At 37.5% G+C, this 12,737-nt stretch overlaps 1 protein-coding gene across 1 annotated transcript; it reads right to left on the bottom strand.

Annotated features, from left to right (window-relative positions):
- Positions 1-3,139: 3,139 nt before the first annotated feature.
- On the bottom strand, positions 3,140-3,807 carry LOC130460136 (uncharacterized). The gene is made up of 2 exons (XM_056827823.1): positions 3,405-3,807; positions 3,140-3,315 (listed from the first exon to the last, which is right to left on the bottom strand). The coding sequence occupies exons 1-2, from the start codon at positions 3,784-3,786 to the stop codon at positions 3,299-3,301; spliced, it is 399 nt and encodes a 132-aa protein (XP_056683801.1). The 5' UTR covers positions 3,787-3,807; the 3' UTR covers positions 3,140-3,298.
- Between the last annotated feature and the right edge of the window lie 8,930 nt (positions 3,808-12,737).

Raw genomic sequence — 12,737 nt, 5'->3', positions numbered from 1 at the left:
TAATCGTCTAACGTTTTCTATGCGTCCAATTTTATAGAAAACTCCGATTAGGGACCATTTTCAACCTTTGACATTCAAGTTCACTTGATAGACATTTCTTAGTCACAGGACTGGTCCTGACAGTCTATCTTGAATATATCGTCAAGTTGAAGGGACTCATCATTTAATAAACCACAAATTAAATGGAAAAATGAATTCCTTTCATTTATTGTGAATGATTAACCAATAATGTTTTACAAAGATTTAAACTCTAAAACTTTAAAACATTAAACAGAGACATCAAAGCCATTCTCCAATATGCTTGATTCCCATAGCTGCAGTGTGCGAGTTGTGCTTCGCTTGCGGCAGAGGTTTAGTTAATGGATCTGATATGTTGTCATCAGTTCCAATTTTGCTTATCTCGACTTCTTTTCTTTCAACGAACTCTCGTAGAAGGTGAAATCTACGAAGTACATGCTTGACTCTCTGGTGGTGTCTAGGCTCTTTTGCCTGTGCAATAGCTCCGTTATTATCACAATACAGGGCTATTGGTCCTTTAATGGAGGGGACTACACCAAGTTCTCCTATGAACTTCCTTAGCCATATAGCTTCCTTTGCTGCTTCATGTGCAGCAATGTACTCCGCTTCAGTTGTAGAATCCGCAATGGTGCTTTGCTTAGCACTTTTCCAGCTTACTGCTCCTCCGTTGAGGCAGAAGACAAACCCAGACTGTGATCTGAAATCATCTTTGTCGGTTTGGAAACTTGCGTCCGTATAGCCTTTAACAATTAATTCATCATCTCCACCATAGACCAGGAAGTCATCTTTGTGCCTTTTCAGGTACTTCAGAATATTCTTGGCAGCAGTCCAATGCGCCTCTCCTGGGTCTGACTGGTATCTGCTCGTAGCACTGAGTGCGTACGCAACATCCGGGCGTGTACATATCATAGCATACATTATTGAACCAATCAATGATGCATATGGAATCCCATTCATTCGTCTACGCTCATCAAGTGTTTTTGGGCACTGAGTCTTGCTTAGAGTCATTCCATGAGACATGGGTAGGTAGCCTCGCTTGGAGTCCGCCATCTTGAACCTATCAAGCACCTTATTGATATAAGTGCTTTGACTAAGTCCAATCATCTTTTTAGATCTATCTCTGTAAATCTTGATGCCCAATATGTACTGTGCTTCTCCTAGATCCTTCATCGAAAAACATTTCCCAAGCCAAATCTTGACAGAGTTCAACATAGGAATGTCATTTCCGATAAGCAATATGTCGTCGACATATAATACTAGGAAAGCAATTTTGCTCCCACTGACCTTCTTGTATACACAAGATTCGTCCGCGTTCTTGATGAAACCAAAGTCACTGACTGCTTCATCAAAACGTATATTCCAGCTCCTGGATGCCTGCTTCAATCCGTAGATTGACTTCTTTAGCTTGCATACCTTTTTAGCATTCTTTGGATCCTCAAAACCTTCAGGCTGTGTCATAAACACAGTTTCTGTTAAAACGCCGTTTAAGAAAGCAGTTTTGACATCCATCTGCCATATTTCGTAATCGTAATATGCAGCGATTGCTAACATTATTCGAATAGACTTTAGCATTGCAACTGGTGAAAAGGTTTCATCGTAATCCACACCGTGGACTTGCCTGTAACCTTTTGCAACCAATCTAGCTTTGAAAACTTCAAGTTTCCCATCCTTGTCCTTTTTCAGTTTGAAAACCCATTTGCTTCCAATGGCTTGGTAGCCATCTGGCAAATCGACCAAATCCCATACTTGGTTTTCAGACATGGAGTCTAATTCAGATTGCATGGCTTCTTGCCATTGCTTGGAGCTAGGGCTCGTCATAGCTTGCTTGTAAGTCGCAGGTTCATCACTTTCAAGTAATAGAACGTCATAGCTCTCGTTCGTCAAAATACCTAAGTACCTTTCCGGTTGAGATCTATATCTTTGCGATCTACGCGGGGTAACATTTCTAGATTGACCATGATTCTCACCAGATTCTTCTAAAGATCTCTGAGTTTCATCCTGAATGTCATCTTGAGCATTCTCTAGAGTTTGTTGTTCGACTCGAATTTCTTCGAGGTCTACTTTTCTCCCACTTGTCATTTTGGAAATGTGATCTTTCTCCAAAAAGACACCATCTCGAGCAACAAACACTTTGTTCTCAGATGTATTGTAGAAGTAATACCCCTTTGTTTCCTTTGGATAGCCCACAAGGATACATTTGTCAGATTTTGGATGAAGTTTGTCTGAAATTAATCGTTTGACGTATACTTCACATCCCCAAATCTTAAGAAAAGACACATTTGGAGGCTTTCCAAACCATAATTCGTATGGAGTCTTTTCGACAGCTTTAGACGGAGCTCTATTTATAGTGAGTGCAGCTGTATTTAGTGCATGTCCCCAAAATTCTAATGGAAGTTCGGCCTGACCCATCATTGACCTGACCATGTCTAGCAAGGTTCTGTTCCTCCGTTCTGACACACCGTTCCATTGTGGTGTTCCAGGAGGAGTCAATTCTGATAGAATTCCACATTCTTTCAGATGGTCATCAAATTCATAGCTCAGATATTCACCGCCTCTATCAGACCGCAGTGCCTTGATCTTCTTGCCTAATTGATTCTCTACTTCACTCTGAAATTCCTTGAATTTGTCAAAGGATTCAGACTTATGCTTCATTAGGTAGACATAACCATACCTACTGAAGTCATCAGTGAAAGTGATAAAGTAGCTGAAACCACCTCTAGCATTTGTACTCATTGGTCCACATACATCTGTATGGATTAAACCCAATAGTTCATTTGCTCTTTCTCCAACTTTAGAGAAAGGTTGCTTTGTCATTTTGCCAAGTAAACATGATTCGCATTTACCATAATCCTCTAAGTCAAATGGTTCAAGAATTCCTTCCCTTTGAAGTCTTTCTAAGCGTTTCAAGTTTATATGGCCTAATCGACAATGCCACAGATAGGTGAGATCTGAATCATCCTTTTTGGCCTTTTTGGTATTTATGTTATATACTTGTTTGTCGTGATCTAATAAATAAAGTCCATTGACTAATCTAGCAGATCCATAAAACATCTCTTTAAAATAAAACGAACAACTATTGTCTTTTATTATAAAGGAAAATCCCTTAGCATCTAAGCAAGAAACTGAAATGATGTTTTTAGTAAGACTTGGAACATGGAAACATTCTTCCAGTTCCAAAACTAGCCCGGAGGGCAACGACAAATAGTAAGTTCCTACGGCTAATGCAGCAATCCGTGCTCCATTTCCCACTCGTAGGTCGACTTCACCCTTGCTTAACTTTCTACTTCTTCTTAGTCCCTGTGGATTGGAACATAAGTGTGAGCCACAACCTGTATCTAATACCCAAGAAGTTGAATTAGCAAGTATACAGTCTATAACGAAAATACCTGAAGATGGAACGACTGTTCCGTTCTTCTGATCTTCCTTTAGCTTTGGACATTCTCTTTTGTAATGGCCTATTCCATCACAATAAAGACAGCTTGATGTGGACTTGTCCTGCTTTGATTTAGCATTGCCCTTGGACTTTCCACCTTTCTTGAATGGTCTCTTTCTAGCCTTGAGTAAATCTTTGGCTTCACAGTCCAGTACTATTTCAGCCTTTCTGACAAGGTGAATAAATTCTGCAACTGTTTCTTCTCTTGGTTCACTTAGGTATTGTTGCTTGAAGCGACCAAACCCACTGTGTAGTGAATTGAGCAAGACAGAGACTGCCATCCTTTCGCTTATTGGTGTTCCTAGTAGACTTAGGCGATCAAAATATGAACACATAAGATCCACATGGAACCTCAGTGGGACGCCTACCCTCTGTTTAGTGCGAAGGAGCTGAACATGTGTTTCTTGGACCTCCATCCTATAACACCTGTTGGGAGAACTAACCTTTAGCCCAGACATTGATTCAATCAACTCATGGACGTTCAGGTCCCTGTCCTCCGTACTTCCACGACAGATATCCCTCAGATTCTTGATGAGCGTAAAAGGTTCATAGGCTACAAACCTTCTAGCCCAATCATCAGGGATATTGTTCAGCATGAGACTCATAACCTTTTTGAGATCCGCATCCCAGGCGTAAAATCTCTCAGGGGTCATGTCTCTGGCATAGTAGCTTGGCATGGGATGTGATAGTACATACTCAAGTCCATTGAGTTTGACTATTTCAACTAGCTTAGCTTCCCATTCAAGAAAATTTGTCAGGTTCAGCTTGACCATAAGCTCAGAACCCATGATGATGTTTTGATTGTTGTTTGCCATATTAAAACTACAATTGAAAAGAATAAACAAATAAATAACCATTCACAGTTTCTCTTAATAAACTTAAATTCTAGCATTCATGCATAATTCAATGTTTATTAAGCATTTTATTCAAGTTATGTGTTCCGGCAGGTGTGAATAAAATGATTCCAAGATCCTAAAATCATTGAAGAACTAAGCACAGTTTGTCGACTTAATCCTAGAACATCTTAGGTAAGCAAAAGCCTTTTGCTAATAGTCTAGAAACTATTCTTGGTTGATAGGTACGTCTAAGAACTTATTAGGTAAACCTATCGAATTTGCCACGACATAAAAGGACTCCTTACTTATATCGTTGAGTTTCACCAAAACTAACATGTACTCACAATTATTTGTGTACCTTGCCCCTTTAGGACCAATAAGTAACACCTCGCTGAGCGAAAACTATTACTAGATTGATGTAAAGGATATCCAAGCAAGTGTATATTTTGGCATGGCACCTTTTAACTCAATTTTTAAGTTTGGAACTTAAGGCTCTTACTATGTTGGTTAGATTTTAAGTGAACTAAAATCCTTAATCATGCAACATAATCAAGCTTTTGATCTCATGCATTTTAAGACATATTTAAAGCAATAAATAACTTAAAACATGCATAAGATATTTGTGATCTAGTATGGCCCGACTTCATCTTGAAGCTTTGACTTCAAAGTCCGTCTTGAAAATCTCCGTGGGAGGCACCATTTTCTTCAAATAGGATAAGTTATAACTAATTACAACTATTTGATGGTACGCAGACCATATTTGAATTGAAAAATAACTTTGGTGCTTTAGACCAATTACATTCAAATTAATGGTACGCAGACCATATTTTCTATCCTATTTGGGCCATACTAGTCACTTCATAACCTGCAAAACAGTACATATACAATATATACCATTCACCCATTCATTATCATGAATGGCCCACATAGCTGGTTAGTCAAACACATTATGCATCACGTAAACATTTGCAGCAATTAATCAAGGGCACCAATAATCTACCAATTATTCAGTCCTTATTAATTCTAATCGAGTTGTTTTAACCTTAAGGATTTGTAGACCTAATCAAGAGTTTATGACTAAAAGTGCTCCCACTCAAACCAATAAATTCATATGCTTTACTAATTTTAAACATAAAATTGTATTTCTAGTCTAACCGGAAACATACAAATTTAATTAAAATTTAAAGCTCATATAAATTTATAATTGAATCCAAAATTTAATTTAATTTCAGTCGCATTTAAATTAATTCATGATTTTAATTTTAGTAAAATAATTAGAATAAATTCCATTTATTATAATTATAATATTCAAAATTAAAATCCAAGAAATTAATTCAAATTATTAATTTTAAAATTAATTAAAATTACGTGAACTGAAATTTTCAAATTAAACATTCAAAACGATCTAATCGAAACGCAAACACCCTACGCGTTGCACGCCCATGGGCTGTACGCACACAGCCATTGCTGGCCATGTGCGCGCAGCCCATGCGCTCGTTGCATAGCTGCTGCTGTCCCATACGCAAGCCTCCGCACAGCGCCCACCGCACGCGAGCTATCGCTCGCAGCGCGCGCGCGTTACCGCGCTCGCTGGTGCGCGAGATCGCTCGCTGGTGCGCGCGAGCCATCGCTCGCTGGGGCGCTGCATCGCTCGCTGGTGCGCGCGAGCCATCGCTCGCTGGCGCGCGAGATCGCGCGCTGGTGCGCGCGAGCCATCGCTCGCTGGCGCGCGAGATCGCTCGCTGGTGCGCGCGAGCAATCGCTCGCTGGCGCGCGAGTGATGCTGTGCGCAGCGCTCGTGGCACGCGAGCTTGCGCTCGCTGCGCACGAGGCTGCGCGCTGTTATGCGAGGCAGCGCGCGCTGTGGCGCAGCTCGCTTGCTGCCCACACGCGACTGCCTTGGCTCGCCCCTCGCCCATGCCCATCCGTTCATTGCTCGTGGCACACGACACAAGGCAGGGCTGCTGCCTTGTGCTCGTGCACTACGCCCTTGCTCATTGCATTCGTGCCGCACGGGCGACGAGCTCCCTTGCTCGTCGTCGCATGCCCGCATTATACAACACCCCTTAAGGGTAACACGAAGCGTCCATTGCTTCGTGCGTGCAAGTTATTTGAACGAATCGCATAAAAATTTAAAATTTATATTTAAAATTAATGACAAATTAATAAATATTATTAATTTCATAATTTTAGGGCGAAAAAATCGAAAATTTATTATCCAATTGATTTCCGATTGATATGGGTTCAAGTCTAGGTCATAAAAATTTAAAATTTATCGTAAATTTACAATTTTTATGGTGGTTTTTAATCATAGGTTTCTAATTAAATTACAATTAATTATGAAAATCAAATTAATTCTAAATTATTCTAATTTTCAACAAATTAATCATAATTACAAATTAGATTGCATAATTAACAAGACTAGGCATTCAAACTTGTTAAACATATGCAGTAGGTCAATCAAAAATTCAAGATTTATCAACAGGAATCGCAAATATTTAATTTAACATCTTAAATTTACGAAATTTTGCATCCGAAAAACTAAAACCTTCGAAAAGTCATAGTTAGGCTTCGAATTTGAGAATTCTGGGTTCGGCAGAAAAATACTATTTTTGTCAAAATTTTAGAATGCCTTTTACATGCGGAATTGACACAAAAATCACTCAATTCGGATGAGTAATGAAGAAACTGCCGAAAAACTGCGTACATATAATTAAATAAACGCAATTTGCAATTAATTAACAATTACGAAAATTAATCACCCCTTTTAATTCTTGCAAATTTGTAATATTTAACCATGTTCATGCAATTTAGATTATGAAAATAATAAGGGGCTCGTGATACCACTGTTAGGTTATGATACATATGACAAATACATAGATCATGCGGAAACAACCATTAACCCAGGAAACATATTATTTACACATAATCATATAGCATAATTAGATGCATACTCTTTGTTGCGTGCCTTCCCTAGCTGCGCCCGAACCGAACAAGAACAAGTCTTTTAGGACTCCAAGTGTCGTCCCTCCGTAGAAAGTCCACAGCACGTCCGGATCCGCCTTAAGATTGACCAACTAGAATCGCCCTTAAGGTACTCAGAAAATTCGGCACTTTTGAGCAAGATGTGTGTTTGATTTTCTCTCAAAAAACTCACTTTTGAATACTTGAAAACTTGTGTATAAATTATGAGCCCTAGGCCTTTATTTATAGAGTTATGGAAAAGGAATCGTAATCCTAGTAGGATGCGAATTAATTGGAATTAGAATTCTACATGAATTCTACTTAATCAATTTATCCAATAGGAATAGACATTTAATCATACACTGACTCTTGCAGATTCAGGAATCTCGCATGAGCTGAAACTCACACACACACGGCAGCCACAAGGGCTGCCCATGCGCGTGCGAGCAGCCCGCGCAGCACGGCCCACGCATGCGCGGCCTTGTGCGCGCTGGGCTGTGGCGTGCGTGCTTGCTGGGCGATGGCCTGGCTTCGTGCTGGGCCTTCGTCCGGCAGGCCTCGTCCGATGCTAATTCGTACGATACGCTTCCGATTAAATTTCCATTTCCGGAATCTATTTCCGATACGAACAATATTTAATATTTCCGATTCCGGAATTAATTTCCGTTTCGAACAAATATTTAATATTTCCGTTTCCGGAATTATTTTCCGATTCCGGTAATATTTCCGATTCTGACAATATTTCCGTTTCCGGCAATATTTCCAATTCTGGTAATATTTCCATTTCCAATAATATTTTCCGATACGTACCATGTTTCCGTTTCCGGCAACATCTACGACTTGGATAATATTCATATTTCCGATACGATCCATATTTCCGTTTCCGGCAATATCATCGTTTCCGGAGTATTCATTTCTTGCCTGTGACGATCTTAGCTCCCACTGAAACCAAGATCCGTCGTTTCCGAATATTCATAGATGGAGTATTTAATGCCATTAAATACTTGATCCGTTTACGTACTATTTGTGTGACCCTACGGGTTCAGTCAAGAGTAAGCTGTGGATTAATATCATTAATTCCACTTGAACTGAAGCGGCCTCTAGCTAGGCATTCAGCTCACTTGATCTCACTGAATTATTAACTTGTTAATTAATACTGAACCGCATTTATTAGACTTAACATAGAATGCATACTTGGACCAAGGGCATTATTTCCTTCAGTTTGTGCTCCAGATACATAGGTAGCTTCTTGATGATTTGGTTTCTTAGCAAGAGAGTAATATTATTACCTCCAAAATTTGGAGATCTGAAGTTTGGGGTCTATTTAAAATCTGGTGAGTGTCAGAGAAATGTTTATGGTTATTTTCTGTTTTTGATTCTTTATCCAACACATTGATTTTAATAACCTTCTACTTAATAATCACCATTACAAACTTCTTAAATTAGTCTGCTTAAGTGGCCATTGTTTGTACCTACTTAAAGTGTTACTCGTACATGTTTGGATTGCCGTCTGTTTCCTTATGTTTACCTTTTTTCCAGGCGGATTTCTGATTGGAAGAACTGTGGCTGTTTTGATAACTATGACGATTGGGACCTCGATGGCTGCTCGTCAAGGTCCTCTAGCTATGGCTGCTCATCAAATCTGTATGCAAGTGTGGTTGGCTGTCTCTCTTTTAACTGATGGATTGGCCGCATCTGGTCAGGTATGAGCTTTCATCTAACTAGGAGGTTCGATATCCAGGCTATAGGTTTTTCAGGCATCTAGACTACCTCTATTCTACAGTGCTTGTCCATTATGATTTATGATTATCACAAAAGTTGAAGATTGTGAATAATGTGTGGGTTTTAACCAAATAGGAAAAGCTTCTTGGATTAATAAGCATTTGTTGTTGTCCAAAGATCCTGATTTGTGAACAATAAACCAAATAGGAAAAGCTACATATTTTCTCAGAGTATTACACTTATTACATGTTTAATATGAATAGTTGTAACTTTCTAACACTCATTCCAATCTACTTATGCAAATTTAAGGCTTGTTTGGTCGTTATAGGTCATATTAGGCTAAAATGAGGCTTTTTTGCTCCCAAATATGAAATAAAGAACCTTAGGACTCATTTTAAACATATTAAATGTTTTATATGATTAGTTTTAACTTTACAAGACTTAATCCAATCTATTTATGCACATTCATGACTTCTTTGGCCGTTATAGGTCATATTTAGGCTAAAATGACATTTTCGCTCCCAACTTTGATCTAACGAACTTAAAAACTAATTTCAAACTTATTACATGATTCATATGATTATTTTTAACTTTCTAGGACTCATTCCAATCCATTTATGCACATTTAAGGCTCATTGTGTCGTTATAGGTCATATTTAGGCTAAAATGACATTTTCGCTCCCAACTTTGAACTTAAGAACCTAATGACTCATTTTAAACTTATTATATGATAAATATGCTTAGTTTTAAGTTTCTAAGACTTATTCTAATCTATTTATGCACATTTAATGCTTGTTTTATCGTTATAGGTCATATTTAGGATAAAATAAGGCATTTTCGATCCCAACTTTAAAATAAAGAACCTAAGGACTTATTTTAAACTTATTACATGATTAATATGCTTAGTTTTAAGTTTCTAAGACTTAATCTAACTACTTATACACATTTAAGGCTTGTTTGGTCGTTATAGGACATATTTAGGCTAAAATGACATTTTCGCTCCCAACTATGAACCAAAGAACCTAAGGACTCATTTTAAACTTACTAAATGTTTTATATGCTTATTTTTAACTTTCTAGGACTCATTCCAATCCATTTATGCACATTTAAGGCTCATTGTGTCGTTATGGGTCATATTTAGGCTAAAATGACATTTTCGCTCCCAACTTTGAACTTAAGAACCTAATGACTCATTTTAAACTTATTATATGATAAATATGCTTAGTTTTAAGTTTCTAAGACTTATTCTAATCTACTTATACCCATTTAATGCTTGTTTGATCGTTATAGGTCATATTTAGGATAAAATAAGGCATTTTCGATCCCAACTTTAAAATAAAGAACCTAAGGACTTATTTTAAACTTATTACATGTTTAATATGCTTAGTTTTAAGTTTCTAAGACTTATTCTAACTACTTATACACATTTAAGGCTTGTTTGGTCGATATAGGACATATTTAGGCTAAAATGACATTTTCGCTCCCAACTATGAACCAAAGAACCTAAGGACTCATTTTAAACTTACTAAATGTTTTATATGCTTATTTTTAACTTTCTAGGACTAATTCCAATCCATTTATGCACATTTAAGGCTCATTGTGTCGTTTTAGCTCATATTTAGGCTAAAATGACATTTTCGCTCCCAACTTTGAACTTAAGAACCTAAGGACTCATTTTTAAATTATTATATGATTAATAAGCTTAGTTTTGAGTTTCTAGGACTTATTCTAATCTACTTATACCCATTTAATGCTTGTTTGATCGTTATAGGTCATATCTAGGCTAAAATAAGGCATTTTCGCTCCCAACTTTAAAATAAAGAACCTAAGGACTCATTTAAAACTTATTACATGTTTAATATGCATAATTTTAACGATCTAAGACTCGTTCCAATCTATTTATGCACCTATAGGCTCATTGGGTCGTTATATGTCATATTTAGGCTAAAATGACATTTTCGCTCCCAACTTTGAACTAAAGAACCTAAGGACGACTCATTTTAGACTATTAGGACATTGTCATTAGTTTCTTGAATGTTAAAATGTGATATTTAATTTGTATTTAATCTAATGTTTAATTTAAATTTCTGTTTTTGTAAAGGTCTACACTCCGAGGATTGCGCCTTATGCGAGGAATTTGATGTGGTTCGTGAGCAATGGGCTAAGTTTTTTACCAGCAAGTATTTATTATTGGCTTTAGCGCGCTTGATCGAGTTGGTTTAGTTGTTATAGAATAAATTTTATCTTAAAATGTATGTTTATGTTGAAATTGGAACATATATTTAAATGTAATATGTGCACTTTGGTTTTGGGATATATAGTATACAAAACTCCAGTTGTTGTTTTTATATTTGTTATACAGGTTGCGTTATTCTATTATTGTTTTGACAGGTTTCTATATTTGGTGCAAGGCACTCTAGGTATCCCTAAACAAAATTAGAATTTTCCCGCCAAAAGTGCTTTGTTGCAGCGTACATATATATTGTACGCTGCAACAAGGGAAAAAAATTTCGCAAAATTTCAGACTTGTTGCAGCGTACAAATAAATGTACGCTGCAAAAAGTTGAGTCTTTTGCAGCGTACATATATATGTACGCTGCAACAAGTCCAAATTTTTGCCAATTTTTTGGCACTTGTTGCAGCGTACATACATATGTACGCTGCAAAAAACCCCTTTTAGCAGCGAACATTGTACGCTGCAACAAGTTCAGACTTGTTGCAGGCCCCCCAGTTGCAGCATACGATGTACGCTGCAACAGGGGTCTAAAAGCCCGCTGCAATAAGGGTTTTTTCTACTAGTGCATGAATCGTCCACCACAATTATAGTTGGACGCTAGTAGAAAAAAGGTCAAGTGTGTCACTTAAAATGGGCTTATAGGTGACACTTTTAAGGTGTCACGTATTAGGGTGACACACTTGAAAATTTACAAATGTGTCACTTCGACAATTTTTGATTAGCAAACGTGACACTACTTTGAGAAAGTGTCACCTTTGACACAAGCAAAGGTGCCACTTTTTTTAAAGAAGTGCCGCATTTAACTGTACAAAAGGTGACACTTTTTTTCCAAAAAGTGTCACCTTTAAAATGTTCAAATGTGACATATTCAACAAAAGCGCCACATTATCTCTATTACATAAGCCAATAGATGAGGGCATTTGAGTAAAATCACTTTTCGTGTCCACCTTAAATTACTAAAATACCCTACTAGCTTATATTATACTAAGATATTAAAAGGCGTTCTTGAGAACGTATACGTGTCACGTATATCCCTCCTTATTACGCCACGTCACCACTAATCAGCATCATGACATGTCATTGACAACCAAAAAACATGTAGCAAGGATCGAACACCTGATCTCTTTGTTAAATGTTGCACTTCCTACCATCTTAACCAACTACAACTTATGTTACTAATCTTATATGCACGCGATGCGTGCGAGGTTGTATAAAAACTAAATATTGTTCCAAGCAACATTTATGTTACTCATCTGCTTCTCATTGTGCAAGTTCATGAACCCAATCAGAGACAAAATTCAAAATAGCTAAAATGCAGCCCACATCATACAAAATCAATAGATCAACATAAACTGATAGGAACTAAAGAAGCTACAAAACTATATGGCAAGCCTAAAATGAGCCATGTAGTCAGTCAATCACCTGTTAACATTTAGATGACTCAACTTCCTTTTCTCGCTCATAGCTTCCATGGTATCTCATAATCTTAACTAAAACACAACTAAATACATATTCTAATAGCATTGGC

Source organism: Spinacia oleracea, chromosome 4 (genome assembly GCF_020520425.1).
Source record: "Spinacia oleracea cultivar Varoflay chromosome 4, BTI_SOV_V1, whole genome shotgun sequence".
In the NCBI taxonomy this organism is placed as follows: domain Eukaryota; kingdom Viridiplantae; phylum Streptophyta; class Magnoliopsida; order Caryophyllales; family Amaranthaceae; genus Spinacia; species Spinacia oleracea.
The sequence above is the reverse complement of the archived record's forward strand: the minus strand, read 5'-3'. Positions and strand labels throughout refer to the sequence as shown.

What these genes read in the sequence shown, in the direction of transcription:
- LOC130460136 (XM_056827823.1), bottom strand. Translation starts at nt 3,786, where the DNA reads ATGTGTTCATATTTTGATCGCCTAAGTCTACTAGGAACACCAATAAGC.